Source organism: Protomyctophum bolini (genome assembly GCF_963924005.1).
Source record: "Protomyctophum bolini genome assembly, chromosome: 4".
Lineage (NCBI taxonomy): Eukaryota > Metazoa > Chordata > Actinopteri > Myctophiformes > Myctophidae > Protomyctophum > Protomyctophum bolini.
Genome location: NC_137865.1, coordinates 31,094,160 through 31,113,193, shown reverse-complemented (window position 1 = coordinate 31,113,193; position 19,034 = coordinate 31,094,160). Strand labels below are relative to the sequence as shown.

Genomic DNA, 19,034 nt, shown 5'->3' with positions numbered 1-19,034 from the left:
CTCAGGAGCGGAGAGTCAGATTTGCCCATTCACTAGGGCATTTATTGAACATAAATTCAGATCAGAAATTAACTGAGTTTGGATTACTTTCACAGAGGATTTGGGTAAGTACTCCTGCAAGGGATTCCAGAGGTGAGTATATGAGGTAAGTACAGGGTTAGCTTAGTCCTAGCGTAGCTCTTAGCTTAGGTTTTCCTTCCCTCAGGATGGATATCAACGGGTCAACTCAAACAGGTGGATAAAGGTCAATAAATGCCCTCAGAACAGGGTTTCAGAACGATAAGTATTTCTACTCAGCCTGTACTCAAGTATTTGTACTCCTCCGTTGAAGGCTGTGTACTAGGGCCGTATTTCTACTCCTTTTCCATATCCGTGTACTCTGGTTGCTTTACTTCCATTTCCATAAGCCGGTCACTTCATAATAGCCGGTCTAATGCTCGTGCCTGTCGGCCAAGGAGCGCGTGCCCGGTATATGTTGCCCTCAGCCTCGCCTTGTCTCTGGAGAGTGGATCTGTTAGTGAGGCACAGAGTTCTCCCTTTTATACTGCTGTGCTCAGGTACACTGATGAGCGCAGGTGCGCCGAGCTGTCTGAGCTGATGATGAGGTACGTATCTGCTGTCAATCACCTGGCCCAAAGGTCGGCGTCCTATTGTTGTTCTCTGCCTCCCTCTCTCTCCAGAGCGGCGCTTGCATGTTGGGCGGTAATTAACACCACAATATATATATATATATATATATGCTAGGCAAAACATGGCTAGCATAAAACAAAATACATCGCATGGATGCACCTGGGACGTATCCTCAGAGATGTATCCTAAGGTCATCAGGGTTTCGGGTCTTCCAACATCACCCCTCACTTGGGTGACCCATGTGTGTGTGTGTGTGTGTGTGTGTGTGTAGGAGTGGCCTTGTACTGCATATAGCAATAGCATATTAATTTTAGTGTATCAATCCGCCTATAGACCCTTGTCAACGGTCCCTGGGCATAATTACTCATCAATTACGCACCCCATTAATGTAAGCCTTGAATTAATTTTTTGTCACATTCCTGATAATATATTTAAACTCTAGATAAAAAACGATTCGTATTATAAACACAAGTAAATTATTCTGCATGAAATACAACTACACCTATAATCTAAGATACCTGCATCAAACCTTTTTACACATCTGGTATTGTAAAAAAAAAAGTTATATGTTGGAAATAACTAGGTTACACTTGGTTGTCCAGATGAAAACAATAAGCCATAAAAGCAATGAAGCAATAAAGAAAAAAGCTATACGCAATATGCACAATGAGACATAAGCCCTAAATATTAATAATGTTTAAAATATTAAAGAATGCCTCAAAAACAAAAACAATCTCCTCAAATTCAAGGCTTCATGGCATGAGTCAAGTATTCCTTTAAGCCTGATTTATACTCGGCGCAAGACAACGCGCCATTCATACATTATTAATAATGATAGTAATAATTAATTATGAAGGCTCATATTTGTGAGTTTACAGTGTACATTACAGGCTGGGATATTCATTCACACAACAATCCACAGCCATTATCCTCAGCTCAGCCCCGCTGCTCTTGCCCACTGCTGTGTGGGCATCTGGCAGTCACCTGGGAGCTTCTCCTCTGCTGTGAATGTCACTATAATGTAATCAATAAAACATGTATCACCATATATATATATATATATATGGCTGTCCCCGGACATTCGGGTATAGTAAACGCAACCTATGGTCGCAATTAGTAGCTGTTTAAAATAAATCAGTGATGTTGGGTAGTTTTTCTCTTTGAAAGTAAATAAACAAACCACAGAATACGGACAATATTGGAAAGGTGATTATTAGGAAAGCCAGACAATAATGTCACACAATATTGGTGGCTGCTAGGAGTGTCACAGAAAAGTGAAATCAAGAGTAAGAATGTAATGGCCATCAAATTATCGGAATCCGATCGGGAGCAAAAAAACCTGATCGGGACATCCCTAATTATTATCAACACTGCCGTCGTCATTATTTACTTATTATTATCATCACTGCTGCATTGTCTGAAGGAATACGTACAATTCCTGTACAAAGATGCAACCTTGAAGTTTCACTACATTATTAACATAATTTATAATCCCCCACTGCCAGGCTCTTACCGTATTTGTGGCGTGGGTTCACCGTCCACGGCCACCTGTCTTATATAAGATCATGTCCAAAAAACTGGGTTGACCGTTCGCGTACGGGAGGATCTCTTGTAACTAACGCTGGGGCGAAAAACTAAAAGTGACCATGATAATCCACTGACTGACTCCATTGATTCTTTTCTCTCCTTCTCCTGTCATGAATGTAAACATCTGGCTATCTCACGATACGGAAATATCCGGATTTAGACTGATCTGGCCGATTATATTGTAACTCAGTCTATATGATCTGTCCTAGCGGGAACTGGATATGGGACAAGAGCGAGGACTCGATTAAACAGCGATAAAACAATAGCTTGTTACTCGGCAGTCAGGGGGGACACTTTGTGATTTGGAGGGAGACCTGACCCCTGTCTCCCCCGTATTTACGCCACGGTGTGGCCATTGGCAGGTGCAAGAGGTTGGCCTCTAGAGCATGTTTGGGGTGGAGTCTGTCTCAGCAGAGTCTTTCTTCCTGTACCTCCCGACCGTGCAACTGTTATTATCTGGTCTAACAGAAAGATAAAAATACAAAAGTGTATCGGATTTTCAGAAAAATTCTGAAAATGTCTTCCATACAGTATATTAGCAAAAACAGCCAATCTATAAGCTCACAACACAACCCGTCCTTTTGTGTGACACTGTAGTTTGACAAAGTAGAGCATCCATTTACCAAAAAAAATACATAAAAAGTTGAAATAATTAGATAAAAGGTTTCTGCCCGAAAGCGATTATATTACCAAAAACAAACTTCTACAGAACAATCATTGTGGAGTCATTATAATTCTAATGATATTACTTTTGCATTGCACCCAATTACAATTAGACATCCTCTAATGCATGGGTGTCAAACTCAAGGCCCGCGGGCCAAATGTGGCCCGCCATGTCATTTAATGTGGCCCGCCTGCCTCAAGCAAAAATAAAATAAAATAATAAGTTTAAAAAAAATATATATATATATATATAGGCTTATAAGTAAGGCTGCATGATATATCGAACATGTACCTTCATCAGAGTGGAGAATATAAGTATAAATCAAGTTGAGCAAAGCCACTCTTCTCTGCCCCTCTCTCTAACAGACACAGTTAACGATTGCTTGTTAAGTGCCTGCCAGACAGACAATCAGATGAAATGAAGGCAGGTGTAGAGTAGAGTGTAGACTAGTGAACTGAACATGTTCTCTTTATATCAAGTACTTCATACCAGCCCCTTATGAAACTACTTCTCCCCAAATCCAAATGGATTTCATTTTCCATCCTGAATGGCAGTAACTAGCATACAATGAGAACTGAGAAGATCTCCACAAAGGTTTACTCATCAAAACTGATTATATAACTGTAACCATCAAAGCATGCACTCAACATAATGGTTATGTGACCATGGCATGTGCATAATATAAAATCTTATACGTTTTATCTGATATTGATTAATATGGGGGGTGGGTTCAATTAATCGATTATTAATCGGCAGAGCTGTCGACTATTCAATTTGGCTGATGTTCACTTTGTGGCATCCCTACAAGTTACAACAAGTGAGTAAGTGACTATCTCTCTTCCATACTGGTGTGTGGCGTCTCTTGCGTGATATGATGAAGTAGAACGGTGCCGTGCACATTATAGGGACAAAGTCGTGTGTGTGTGTGTGTGTGTGTGTGTGTGTGTGTGTGTGTGTGTGTGTGTGTGTGTGAATGTGTGAAGACCCATCTTCTCTTTCTGTCATAGTGACATTGTCCTGCATCAGATCATGTCCAAATCAGGTTCTCCAATCTCCAGTAGCCTCTTCAGTTTTTTGAAGATTTTTTGAGTGGTGCAACCACTCCCTTACGGAGGTGTGTGTGGCTGGCTGGGTCTGAGCACTATGTGTGTGGCTGTCTGGCTCTGAGCACTATGTATGTGGCTTGCTGGCTGGCTGGGTCTGAGCACTGTGTGTGGCTGGCTGGCTGGCTGGCTGGGTCTGAGCACTATGTGTGTGGCTTGCTGGCTGGCTGGGTCTGACCACTATGTGTGTGGCTTGCTGGCTGGCTGGCTGGGTCTGAGCATAGATAGATAGATAGATAGATAGATAGATAGATAGATATTATAGCAGTGACTGACTGAAGGGCCTCCCACACCGTCTGCGAACGCCGCGCGTCAAAACAGCCGCCTCCATCATTTTCAATGAACCTATCGCACACCGGCGGCGTCCGACGTGCGCTGACGCGCCGCGTCGGACGGAGCCGGTGTGTGTTGGGCTTGAGACATCGAGCGTGCGTCCGCAACTGGTTGTGGCCCCCATCAAGTGACCTTTTGACCAATGCGGCCCTCGCCCCAAATGAGTTTGACACCCCTGCTCTAATGACTTGAAATATGACTATGAGCCTTTTTTCCACACATCTTGCAATGGAAACTGTTCATATTAATCACAGTTGAACTTGCAGCCTTGCACATAACCTGTCTATAAACAACATTATACTATAATATGCTTTAATATAATTAGTCATATTGGTTCATTTCCAAAACTTGTAGCTACAGACATTTATTTACTGACTGAGGTGTAGAACTTTACAGCCTTATAGGCTAGGCAATTTTCTTTACACATATTTATCTGTGGGAGCAGAACACATTTCTACATCACGGAAATCCTAAAATTGTCTCATGGTCGGGGGGGTAGGACCAAGGATTTGGGATTTGTTTATAAACATTTTGGTATTTGTTTATAAACATTTGGGATTTGTTTATAAACATTTGTGATTTGTTTATAAACATTTGGGATTTGTTTATAAACATTTGTGATTTGTTTATAAACATTTTGGGATTTGTTTATAAACATTTGGGATTTGTAAGTCTCATGGGGGGGGGGGTAGGACCACTATCAGTTGACCTGTAGTAAGTCTCATGGTCGGGGGGGTAGGACCAAGTCTCATGGGATTTGGGATTTGTTTATAAACATTTTGGTATTTGTTTATAAACATTTGGGATTTGTTTATAAACATTTGTGATTTGTTTATAAACATTTGGGATTTGTTTATAAACATTTTGGGAGGTGGCCCCCACCTAGCTTCTTAATTTTGATCTCAAAGTGCACCAGATTGAAGCATTTTCATGGCAAATTTACAATTTTTATCCGGCGTGGCAAAGCAGGAGGGGGGGGGCCTCTGTATAATATGTTGCCTAGGGCCTCAAAAGGCCTAGAACCGGCACTGATTACAGAGAAGCCATCGCCGTGAATCGCATCGAAGCAAAAACCGCTTAGATTATCTCTCCCCGGAGGGGATAAAAATATACTGCAAAACTTAATCTCAACAGTGCCATCTTAGACACCGTTCCGGTAATAAGCAAAAGCTGTCATTAAGTCCAGAGGTTTCATTGCTCTTTCTTCCCCTCCACCTGTCCTGTTGCGTGGCTCTGCTCCCCTCCGTGCATCGACCACCACGTGACGACACCACAGCCAGGCTGTGAACATGAATTAAGCAGAATGCCTTGGCATCCGGGGGCCGCAGAGAGGATGACTGATATTCCATGATGACTGGTGGGGTCATTACCTGACAGTTAGACTGATGGATGTCCTCCACAGAAGGGAAATTCTATCCTTTGACAAGCCCACCCTCACAACAACCCCCCCCCCCCCCCCCCCCCCCCCCCCCGTGCCACAGCAGTGATGAAATACTGAGCTGATAAATGATTTCACGCACTCTGAACCGCCGGCCCTGTTGTAAAGTGTAGAGAATCCATTTCTAATCATGCTGCTACAGCTGTTGAGAGTTGTCGGACTTGGCCCGGAACCCCAGGAAAACTAAAATGTCCTCTGAGGACTGACAAAAGGTGACGAAGGTGCTAGTGCAGGTAATGACTTGATTAAGCATTAAGGAAGTTACCTGGGGACATGTAGATGAGTATATTTAGAGGCCGCCTTGGAAACCTTGGTTTGTTGTCCCAACCCTGGTCTTATAAAGGCCTATTTATATACTCCAGTTTTAGGTGATAAGGTGACCACCGAAACAATGGTTAGTGAAACACTCGTCTGTATACCTGTAACCAACACTACAGCAGATAACTGCTGGGCCTGCAGTGTTTCATAACAGTTAAACGCTTTCAATCTATATCCCATTCTTAAGTTCAGGAAATCCATTTCCCTATATTTCCAAGTTGCCACGACTTGACCCGCCTAACCTTTGAACCAGCCCGTCCGATCAATACGAGAGCGGGCTGCTTTCTATTCGTGTGCCTGCAATGGGAAGATCAATGGTCACCTGAGATCAGAGTGCATGATTGATTATTGATTCTGATTGCTGAATGGTGACAGATTATCTTTAAGCCTAGTTAGCAGCCAATCAACTCTCCACCCCTGCCCGGCTGCCCCGGGCCCCAACACCAGTGGTGGAAAGTAACTAAGTACATTTAGTATACTCAAGCACTGTACTTATAAGTACAGTTCTAAGTTATTTGTACTTTACTTGAGTATTTCCAATTTCCAATTGTGAGTATAGCCTTTTTCCCCCACTGCATATAGCGCAAACACATAAACACAGACACTCGTACATCCAAGCTCACACTGCTTTGAGATCACAATACCTTTGCTTTAGCAACGCAAAATTCAGCTCCAAAGAAAACAGATTGTTCAGCCAGTGATACCGCTTGTCTTTGAGTTGTGCGTGCTGCACTTGGAATGGGTTTGCTCTAAACAAAAAAGTACTTTAAAAAAAAAAAGTGTACTTTATTTACGTGAGTATTTGTGTATTTGAATAATGAGATTCACCCCACGACATTTAAGACTACTTTAAACCCATTACGACAATTCTACAAATGCCTTCTAAATCAATAGTTCTTACACTTTCAAGATTTGTTTTACAGGTACAAGCTGCCTATCTGCTATTTTTGAATAGCCAATACAAATATCTACAATGACACAAATGCTTTCCCGGTTTAATGGGTTATCCTAAAAACATATACCGGTATGTATTAAATGGTCTCAGCCCATCGCAATCCTGACAGAAGCCTGGGACACAGTGTATGTCTATGCACGTGTATAGTGCGTACACGCAGGCAGACAAACACACGCATACTTACGCAGTACACACACACACACGCACACACGCACGTGCATTGCATGTACTGTATGCACTCTAACATGTTGGCGCAGATGTGCACGGACGATTCTAGACACTTCAAAGACATACAGGCCAGGTGCACATGTAGTCTAGTTGCGAACATACAGACATTCTCCTGTGATTCACAGTGAGCGGTCCATTTTAATGACGCTCTGCCTTATCTATCTGTATGACAGAATGTGTGCCGGTGCATGGGCACTATAGCTGTGTCTGTATGGCAGAATGTGGGCACTAGCTGTGCATGTTTGGATTTTATAATGAGAGAAAGACACCTTTTCTTTCTTAAAGGTTTCATGGCATTCATTTAAATTTATTTTTATTTTGTATTTTTATTTTAGGTTTTATGACCTCAATTACACCCACACAACCTGAACTTTGAACATTCAGTGGATTTTCCGTGGGCTGGGGTTTTCTCTGTGTGTTCTGAAGCCTTTTGAGCTGCAAAGAAAACAGGCTAAATCGCTCAACAGTGACATCTGCTGGCAAATCATTATGTCATATATGGGATTTGTGGACTGTTACATCACAGTCCGCACAGGCAAATCAGAGCACTTGTTTGATCCAGAAAACCCCAGACCACAGAACATGTCAGGGTTTTTTGGGTGCAATTGAGCTCAGAAAACCTACAAACGTGCGTGCGTGCGTGTGTGCAAGAGAGTAAAAACAGGGCGCAGAGCAAAACAATTGGCCTGACAAGAACTCACAAAAGTATCTATAGATCCTCCTTCCCGCAAGATTTGATTGATTGATTTTGATTTGTGTGCCACAGGTGATGCTGCCATGTTCCAGCACCAATCAACTGCTTTCCTTCTGTAGTCAGGTAGGAGTCTGACGTGATACATACATACAAAGATACACAGTAAATCCTCTGAGTGTGCGTGCGTGCGTGCGTGCGTGCGTGCGTGCGTGCGTCCGTCCGTCCGTCCGTCCGTCCGTCCGTCCGTCTGTCAATCTATTGTCTGCATTCTTTGTGGGTTTGTAATCGAGTTGGCTCTGGACTGTTTCCAAAAGGTTACTGTATAATGAAGAAAATATTTCTACGGCTAACGCAAGCAAGAATGCTGTGAGATGTTCTTTGGCACTACTCTCCAAGAATTGATTTCATGAGCTGTCAATTAGATTAAAGCGTGCTGTTAAAGCAAAGGCCTTGAGTGAGATGCATGGTCTGCACTGTAGTTATTATTTTTATTTTTTTACACACCTTTACAGTAGGCCTACACGCACACGCACATGCACATGCGTGTGCACAGACGCACGCATGCACGCACGCAAGTGGAGATTTACAGGAAAGAGGGAGAGAGCTGCGTACACAATGCGGGACGACAAACATGCTTAAAAACAGACTGTCTCATGGTACATTACTGTACAGACATTGCATGACGACGAGGCGTTCACGAAAGGTTAGTTCCTTACATTTCCATGCATATACATCATACTTTAACTGTATACTAGTACATAATTATCATCACCAAACCAATGAATGACGAATGCCAGGCTAAAAAATATATATAATTGTATAATCACATATAGGGATGACTGCATCTGATGTGCCTGCCCCTGTTTGGATAATCCTGCGCAAAGACAAATGACAGGTGAATTTGAAGTCGGCGGGGCGAACGGTTCTCCAGTTACGTGGATTTCAGACGTACACACACAGAGAGATTTGGTGCATTTATAGATGCTATAGAGGTGCCCGTGGGGCCTACTTGGAATGATGCAAGTTGGAAATTAAGGCCCCACCCAGATATTATGTCTGTGTCCCTTTTATGCCCAACGTCATTATTATGTCAGATTTCTGTTCTGTGTCCCTTTATTCCTATATGTATGGAGTTCTGTGTCAGCCATGCCCAAATATGGAGTGTTAGGATGTCAGAACAGGCCAGCTTATGGAGTTCTGTGTCAGCCATGCCCAAATATGGAGTGTTGGGATGTCAGAACAGGTCAGCTTATGGAGTTCTGTGTCAGGCATGCCCAAATATGGAGTGTTGTGAGGTCAGAACAGGCCAGCTCCTGTGTGTGTGTGTGTGTGTGTGTGTGTGTGTGTGTGTGTGTGTGTGTGTGTGTGTGTGTGTGTGTGTGTGTGCATGCAACTGTGTGTTGGAACTTGTTACACAGAACTGTAGCAGCCTAAAGCTGTCTGCTTCTGTGAGATGCTTTCATCCTCCTACCTGCATTGCGCACGCTCACGCACGGCCGCACGCACGCACGCACGCACGTAAACTGAGTTTTTGACTACAAGTCCCCTACTTAGTCTGAGTGATTTTTATAGTCAGGATGTCAACTCCAGCTTCTGTCTCATCCCTCCTGAGAACTGCAGTTACATGAGAGACCTGAGAAAGCTAAGAGAAAATGTGAAAACAGGGCTTTTTGTGACATAGTATCAAGTAAATAGCTGGTATAGGTGAGGGTGAGGCGTGAGGGAGACAGAACAATATAACAGAAATGGTGAGAGATGTTAGTCTTATTGCGGTTGAATCTCGTTTAACAGCACCTCAAACATTCACTAAACAGGCATAATGCAGCAAGAATTCTATATATTCTGAATGTTTCAAAATGGATTTACACACACAATGTATAAAAATAATACAATGTATTATTTCCACATCAAATTAGATGACATAGTCACTAGACTGCATAAGTAACAAAGGTCCTTGATGAGTTCTGGGAGCTCAGAGCGTATATGGAAGAATTCCAGGTCCTATCAAGTCGGGGGAGCTGAAAGTTTCCCTCCAAGTGGACCCAGATGAGTTTGAGGACAAGTGGTACTGGAGAGATATGCCCCAGAAGACTGATTACACTACATTGTCTTCCCCTGCCTGCCTAGTATAGGTAATTGGAGCAAGAAAGCTCTGTCACTGGGATAGAGCGTCGCAGTCCCGCCCCCTGCGACGGCACCAGTAGAGAATTTCCCATTAATTTAGATGTTTCGAAACGTATTCATTTAAAGTCCTGTAAGCCTCGGAAAAAGCCAACAGCCGAGTTGACAAATCATGACAATAAACAATTTGTTGGGGGTCGAACAAATAATTAGAAGGAAGAAATAAAGGCCAGGGTGCAACACTTTTTTGAGTTTTTCTTCTTTACAAGTGTTCGCCCCCCAAAAAAATGTTTATTTTCATGATTTGTCAACTCGGCTGTTGGCTTTGTCCGAGGCTTACAGGTCTTTAAATAAATACGTTTCAAAACATCTATGGGAAAAATGAATGGGAAATTCTCTTCTGGTGCCCTTGTCGTTCTGAAAGGGGGCGGTACGGTGCGGTACGGTACGGTACAGCCTGCTACAGTACAGCCTGTTTGTATGGTACAGTACAGCCTGATACAGTTCAGTATGGTACAGTACGGTACAGTACAGTATGGCACTAGCCACCTGGATGGTGTGGCGTGGCGCTAGAGTGAGACTCGAATTCTAAATATAAATATATATATATACACGCACGCACGCACGCACACACACACACACACAGACAGACAGACAGACAGACGTGTATGTGTTAGGATGGGAATGCATGGGCGAATGGGGAATTGATGGTACGGAGATGAGATTAGGGGAGCTTTTCCAATCTGTTGCGTGAAAACATTGGGTTTACGGTACGTATCTACCAGCCATCTGAGCTGGCTTATCCTGATATAGCCAAGGGCACGCACGCGCATGCATGCAAGACACATGCACGCACGTAGCCGTGCACTCACATACAATGGTGCACAAGTCGAAGTAAAAGATAAAGTTTGCTAAGTGATGGCAAGAGAGAGCAAACGAGAGAGAGAGACAGAGTGGCATAGTGGCATACAATCTCCAAACTGGTCAAGTTAGTCATGGCCCAATCTGGGAACCCATTTTGATTAAAAAAGAAAAAATAATAAAATAAACAACCTCCGTTTCCTTTTAAACAGGAAACATCTTGCTCTTTTGTTTAATCCTATTAACAACATGCAACATTACATGTTTAAGTCAGTAGCGCCACAGCAGAAAGTCTTGGGAGACTTGAGATCTGCTCTTCTCCTCTGTTTTGTCGCCTAAAACTATGACAACTATGGAAAAAAAACAACGAAAGCACACAAACAATAATAATAAGCTGCAGCCTGTCAAGTGTCACCGGGGGACTAAACACTCTCCTCTCCTCTCCTCTCCTCTCCTCTCCTCTCCTCTCCCCTCCCCTCCCCTCCCCTCCCCTCCCCTCCTCTCCTCTCCTCTCCTTTCCTCTCTGAACAGGGCTGATGTCCAGATGGTCTCTTTCTCCATGTGCGTTCCAGTCCAGCTCTCGCTGACCGGTTCATGGACCACGGACAGGCCCAGCATCCACGGTCACCACTCCTCGTCCACACCCCCACCCCACTGCACACCACATCCATAACCCCTTCCTCCCCATAACCCCCTTCCCTCAGCCCCCACCCCCCCCCTTTCCTCTCATCCCTCACCACATTCTCTCTCTCACTCTCTGCCAAACCCATCCCCATTCCGTTTTACCCATGCCACAGCCGACCATGATCGCACGCCTTCCCGTCCTAATCCTGGTCATCACAATGTGCCGGAGTGTCGCGCAGGTGGACCCCCCGCAGGCCCGTCGGGAGATCCGCATCGAGGGGGACCTGGTGCTCGGCGGCCTCTTCCCAGTGCACGAGAAGGGGGCCGGCATGGAGGAGTGCGGCCGCGTGAACGAGGACCGGGGGATCCAGAGGCTGGAGGCCATGCTGTTCGCCATCGACCAAATCAACGGCAACCCCGACCTGCTGCCCGGCGTCTCGCTGGGCGTTCACATCCTGGACACCTGCTCACGAGATACCTACGCACTGGAACAGGTGTCTCACGTGATCTATCAAAGCTGTATATTGAATTGGTCGCCTGATAACTTGTTCTAGACTAACTAAAAAAAGGATATTTTTAAAATAAATCTATATATTAGTGATCCTCCTGAAATCTAGCTTGTTCAATGTGTTGTTTATTTGATCAAGTATTCACAGCTGCCTCTATAATGATGTCCTGATATCCCCGCTGCAACTTAATTTGAATGTTCCATGCAATGTTGTTGTCCTACAACAGCTCTATCTCGCGCCAGGAGCCCTATTTACTCAATTTGGGGAATTAGTATTGTGTAAGAGGCATCCCCCCATAAAAAATGCTATCTTGTGCCACCACCTAAATCCTTAAAACACCTCCGCTAACCATTATGCATAGGTGTGGCAGAAATGCGCAAATGTTGTTGGAAAAGCATTTGAATGAGGAGAAGCACAGTGCCATGCAAGCAATGTAGTTTAATACATTCTGAAAGCAAAATCACGTAAGAAAACTTCCCGCAAAGAATTTGTAATGGAAGTGTAATGAGCGAAATGAACCGAATAATCAAATATGCCAGTATTCTCCTTTAGGGATTGTCTTTATCTTAATTTAAAAACAGAATGAGGATTTCGTTGTGGAGCTATTAGAGAAATGAAGCATCGAGCGTGACATGTTTAAGACGCTATTGTCTTGATGAGAATTAAGTCTGATTTTTAACCACTTCAATATTGTCATCCCTATTTATTTAGGCATGACATTATAGATACAAAGAAAATCTAAATGAATTGCAGGCTAATCTGTGATATGTCGTCATATGACATTGACTATACAGGCAAATTATGCTTTCCCAGTTTTAATGGGTGTAAAATAAACACTCTTTTATACATTACGTGTCCCCATGGTTGCGTTCGGCAGGCTCTGGAGTTTGTGCGAGCATCCCTGACCAAGGTGGACGACACAGAGTTCATCTGCCCGGACGGCTCGTACGCCCTGCAGGACGACAGCCCCCTGGCCATCGCTGCGGTCATCGGAGGGTCCTACAGCAGCGTCTCCATACAGGTAACAACACAGATTAGAGCAGGGGTTCGCACCATAGACATACAGTGAATGCTCTCAAGGAGGGCAAGCTTCCGCGTTGGTGCTTCTTCACAGAAGCGTCCGCGTGCGTCACAGAGCGGATGTTTGGGTCTGACAAGTCCCGGAAAAGACGCGCCGTGATTGGCCAGTACAGTCACTTGAGTGGCAGCGTGGCTTAGTGTGCCTTCCGCACTTCCGGCGCACTTCCACCCCAGAGTTTGGGGGGGAGGGGAGGGAAGGGGGGGTGGCCACTAGTTATGATGATCAGAATAAAGATTCTGCACAATTTTACAATTCTTTATGTTTTGTTTAAAAATAAATATGAAAACACCCCACCTTTAGCTCTGAGGGTGTACACATGGACATGTAACATTGTACACTCTTGACAGTGTATATATGTATGTATCTGTGCAGTGTAGAATTTACAAGTGGATAGAACATTTATCTTGACTGTGCACTTTGTGCAGGCAGGCACAAGCAGACACACAGGTTTGGCAGATTACAGACACACAGGTTGGGTAGATTACAGTAATTTACAGACAAACAGGTTGGGCAGATTACAAACACATGTACAGGTTGGGCAGATTACAGTAATTTACAGACAAACAGGTTGGGCAGATTACAGACAAACAGGTTGGGCAGATTACAGTAATTGACAGACAAACAGGTTGGGCAGATTACAGACACACAGGTTGGGCAGATTACAGACACTGACAGACATTCCATCGCTATCACTATCATCCACTAAAGGTGGCCTTACACTAGCCCATTTTTTTCAATCTGAAATCTGATAGCACCACACACTACAGGATAATCGGAGCGGGGAAGAGCACGCCGATCACGCTTTGAGCGGCCCCGAGCAGATCGATTGAGTCGGGCACCCCCCGAGCGTCAAAAATGCCCGATTATCGGCTAGTGTAAGGCCACCTTTACTGTATGTACACCATGAAATCTGAGAGTGTAAAAATGAATGCACAACGGGTCCATTTTTACACACTCACACAAGATAAATTTACTGCATGAGTAGCCTCCTCTCTCTCGCTCTCTCTCTCTTTTGTTCCGTGCCACGTTCGCATGGCCGAATCATCATCAGCTCAGCTGCGTATGTGTGCCTATATTGATATGAATCATGTTCCGTCGGTGTCGTATTGTGTGCTTCCCCGGCTCTCGCAGCAGAGTGCAGTCATTTGCATAGTTTAGCATAAGACCTCCCTCTCTCCTACTCGTCCGTGACTGCACAAAAAACCCTCAAATGCCTCTCACACTCTCTCTCTCTCTCTCTCTCTCTCTCTCTCACTCATGCACTCTCCCACCAACATTTATGTCCCTCAGATCAATCCCTCTTTCTTTCTTTCTTTCTTTCTTTCTTTCTTTCTTTCTTTCTTTCTTTCTTTCTTTCTCTCTCTCGGTGTCTCCCCGTAGTCGACCTCCTCCATGCTGTTCGTTCAGCCCTCCTGTTCCATCATCACACACAATAGTAATGCTGTAGGCCTCTATTTCAACTGCTGCTTGTTTTTGGTGGAGTTTGTGTTGTTGCTGCTGCTGTGGGTGATTTAACCAGAGCAGACTTACTGCTCTACTACTCCAACTAATACGTGCTTTTACTTCCCTGATTCTCGCACCAGGGAAGTCTCTCTCTCTCTCTCTCTCTCTCTCTCTGTATGTATGTATGTGCGTGTGTGCCGTGCGTGCGTGCGAATGCCTGGGAGTGTGACTCGCATTAGAAACAGGAATGGAAACACAGCACCGCTCTACTGCACCAGTTTCTTCAAGTTCAGTTTTGCTATACTATACAATACATCCTCCTTCCCTCCCCTCCCCTCCCCTGCTCTATACTATACAATACATCCTCCTTCCCTTCCCTCCCCTCCCCTGCTCTACTCTCTCCCTGTGGCTCCCAGCCAGTAGTAGAGTCAAACTCATTCACTGGTCCCATGGGTGCTCACCACACTGGGCAAGACCTACGTTGTAGGGGGTATCTTTTTGGGGGGCGGAAGTTGCAGGATTTTGGCGGAAGTACTGCTCAAGAAAATAATGTTGACGCTTTACAAATCAGTTTACATTCTCTGTGAATGAAACAAGTCTTGTGATTGGTCAAAAAAATATCGTATCCGGGGGAAATACATCTGATGGATGTTCCAGCCCGACACTTCCGCTGATACACTCTGCCTTGGTTGTGACCAGGCTTTTCTCTTTGCAGAGGAGTAAGGCTGGGACCGAGGCTAGGTGCTCACTGGTCTGTTAGCTTAGTGCTAGTTTATGATACAGTGGTGCAGTGGTGTTTTAGACCAGTGGTTTTCAACCAGTGGTCCAGGGACCACCAGTGGTCCTTGAGGAGGTTCCATGGTCCAGGAGGTGATGGAGAGTTGGTAACCAAATGGACCCTTATTTGATCTTACAATCTTGAGAGTGTAAAATGAAACCAAATTGACCTGTACATGTCCATTTGGTTTCGTTTTTCGCTCTCAAGAGTTAATTTAAAGTTAAATATCTGCATTACTTAATTTCCAAGAAGTTTACACAATAGAGAATGTAGAATATTTTTTTATTTTTATCAAGGTTTGCCTGTTATGTCTCCTATGGTACCAACATCAATACAGTATGGAATTGTGGCCAAAATCGTATCCAAAGATTTGTGGGTCTGCAAGGCAAAAATCTCATCAAATGGTGGTCCGTGGCTCAAATGCTGAATAAATAATGGGCCTTGATATGAAAAAGGTTTAGTACACTAACCATACTAACCATCTATCCTTAATATCATTGACATATAAACACAATAGCATGGATAGCCTTCAGTGACCACAAAGTCAGTCAGAAGGTTTGCGAGACATGGCCAAAGCATTTCCGGGTTGTCCCCAGCCCCCAAAACGTTGAGAAGCACTGTTTTACACCACTGATTGTCCTCCTCCTGCACTCTGTGTGTCTCCAGGTGGCCAACCTCCTCCGACTCTTCCAGATCCCTCAGATCAGCTACGCCTCCACCAGCGCCAAGCTCAGCGACAAGAGCCGCTACGACTACTTTGCCCGCACCGTGCCGCCCGACTTCTACCAGGCCAAGGCCATGGCCGAGATCCTGAGGCTCTTCAACTGGACGTACGTGTCCACCGTGGCGTCGGAGGGCGACTACGGCGAGACGGGCATCGAGGCCTTCGAGCAGGAGGCGCGCATGAGGAACATCTGCATCGCCACCTCCGAGAAGGTAAGTGTACACACTGTGGAGCGCTGTTTCCCAAACAGTGGGTGTCGGGACCCATTTTTTGTGGGTCACAGACACTTAGTTTTGGTTTCCTATATATTTGGTTTTTAATTATTATTATTATTTGAAAACATTTTCCAAAAACGTTCCCAAAAAAGCTAAAACTTTTCATGAATTAAAGGGATTGTGACATAAAAGTTTTTTTTTATTTTTATTTTTTTTAGCTCAATTCCACCCAAAAAATCTGAACTTTTAACATTCAGTAGATTTTCTGTGGTCTGGGGTATTCTGGCTCAAACAAGTGCTCTGCTTTTCCTGCTGTTTGTAATGTCACAGCCTGCCAGCAGATGTCACTGTTTTGCCTTTTTCATTGCAGCTCAAAAGGCCTCCAAACCCCAGAGAAAAACACAGAAAAACCACGGAAAATTCATCTTTTAGGTCATGAAACCTAAAACAAAAACAAAAAAACAAACTGGGCGTCCTTCAAAGTCAAATGATGAGAATCACTGCTGGAGCTCTGCCATCATATTCAAGGGCTTTTGGCAGAGTGTACAAATGGAACCAAATGGACCATAACAGGTCCATTTGGTTCCATTTGTACTCTCTCAGAGTTAAGTTGACATTGAAAATGAGAAAATACGAATTTGAGAAAAATAAGAAAAGATTAAAACTATTACTATAGGTAGGCCTACTCTATTGTGGAGTCATACGTGATCACAAGACTGGTTGTTTTTTAACAACTGTTTCAATTGTCCTTTCATTCTGGGAGTGCGTACAAACTGAACCAAACCCTTTTGGGTTCCATTTGTACAGCACCAGAGTTACAAATGGCTAAAGTAATGACAAAGTAATGGCTAAAGCAGTGGTTCTCCAGCTTTTTTTAAATACATATTTCCAAATGAATGTGAATGTGACCACAGAACCCCATCTGAAAATATGTTGTTCCGGGGACCCCCATACAAGTTTTATGTTGTCAAAATAGCGCACAAACTGTATGACGGAAGCATTTGGAAAATTGCGTGAGCCAACAGTCTCGAGGCTCGAGAGACTACGTGTCAGGCTATACTTCTATAGCTATGCCTGATTGTTAATTCCTTGAGTCCAATTCGGTTATCAAGGTTACGATTTTAAATAGGCTATCAGTCTTGCTTTTCACTGCCTAAGAGAGAGAGAGAGAGAGAGAGAGAGAGAGAGAGAGAGAGAGAATAATGCATCGTTATTGCCTGTCTTATTAAAAAGATAAAGCTCCAATTGAATGGAACAACATGAGCCAAGTCATTTAAAAGTTTAAAAGTTTTACGTCCCTGTCCAGGGTGCAAAAGGCCTAGGTTTTTCTTTCTCTGCCGCAGGGGTGCGCAGTGGTGGGCCTGGTGAGGAGTGGGGGGCCTGGTGAGGAGTGGGGGGCCTGGTGAGGAGTGGGGGGCCTGGTGAGGAGTGGGGGGCTTTGTGAGGAGTGGGGGGCCTGGTGAGGAGTGGGGGGCTTTGTGAGGAGTGGGGGGCTTTGTGAGGAGTGGGGGGCCTGGTGAGGAGTGGGGGGCTTTGTGAGGAGTGGGGGGCTTTGTGAGGAGTGGGGGGCCTGGTGAGGAGTGGGGGGCTTTGTGAGGAGTGGGGGGCTTTGTGAGGAGTGGGGGGCTTTGTGAGGAGTGGGGGGCTTTGTGAGGGGTGGGGGGCCTGGTGAGGAGTGGGGGGCCTGGTGAGGAGTGGGGGGCTTTGTGAGGAGTGGGGGGCTTTGTGAGGAGTGGGGGGCCTGGTGAGGAGTGGGGGGCTTTGTGAGGAGTGGGGGGCTTTGTGAGGGGTGGGGGGCCTGGTGAGGAGTGGGGGGCCTGGTGAGGAGTGGGGGGCTTTGTGAGAAGTGGGGGGCTTTGTGAGGAGTAGGGGGCCTGGTGAGGAGTGGGGGGCTTTGTGAGAAGTGGGGGGCTTTGTGAGGAGTGGGGGGCTTTGTGAGGAGTGGGGGGCCTGGTGTTCTGCACCCCCCGGGCAAAACCACTTCCTGTAGCTATGTTCTCGGACTTCACATTTCCAGGGTCACATTTTTCACCACCCAGGTAAGAGGTAACCTGACGCTGCCAGATGAGGGCGGTATTGGGGAAACATATTCCCCAACACAACACTCATCTGGGATCTCTGACGGAGTGGAGCTGAGTCAGATCTGCTTCGTACCGAACCAATCAGCGTGAGCTAAAGGCGGGATATGTGCAAAAGCGGATGTGACGGTATATAGACACGTCAATATGATTGGTTGTGTTTGCACGCCCACACGGTGATAGACAGACGCTCCCATCCAATCATCTACCAAGTATCTTGAAAAAAAGGAACAGCCCCGTCATCGAATTTGCTTCCGCGATCCCAGATCCCAATAAGCTGTGAAACAAATTTGTGTAGCAAGCTTTTTGGATCTGGCAGCGTCAGGTTAGGTAAGAGGGTCTATGAACAGCAACTCTCCCCTGAGTTTACCTGGAGCCTCAAATCTGTTATGTACCAATACACGGCCTATAGAGCGGACCATTCCGCTAAACACGAGGAGAGGGATGTTGACTTTGTGCACTCGTAAAAAAAAGTTTGTCTGAACGCGTCTTATCTTCTCTATAACACCCAAATGAGGTTTATATTAGAGCAGTGATATCAGTGCTGAAGCAGAAAATGGGGCCTTATCTCAAGCAACTCATCCTGGGTACTTTCACAGTTGTCACATTTTTCATTGCATTCGCCACGGAGGCGCGGTATCACAGATTAG

At 44.9% G+C, this 19,034-nt stretch overlaps 1 protein-coding gene across 1 annotated transcript in view; it reads left to right on the top strand.

Annotated features, from left to right (window-relative positions):
- Positions 1–11,870: 11,870 nt before the first annotated feature.
- The window catches only part of grm3 (glutamate receptor, metabotropic 3), a gene marked incomplete at its 3' end in the record, with an annotated part of 32,317 nt that continues 25,153 nt past the window's right edge, over positions 11,871–19,034 (top strand). Inside the window, exons 1-3 of the mRNA XM_080761248.1 lie at positions 11,871–12,050; positions 12,943–13,086; positions 16,034–16,303. Coding sequence (XP_080617374.1) covers positions 11,886–12,050; positions 12,943–13,086; positions 16,034–16,303 — 579 coding nt within the window. The 5' untranslated portion in view covers positions 11,871–11,885. The remainder of the gene's footprint in view (positions 12,051–12,942; positions 13,087–16,033; positions 16,304–19,034) is intronic.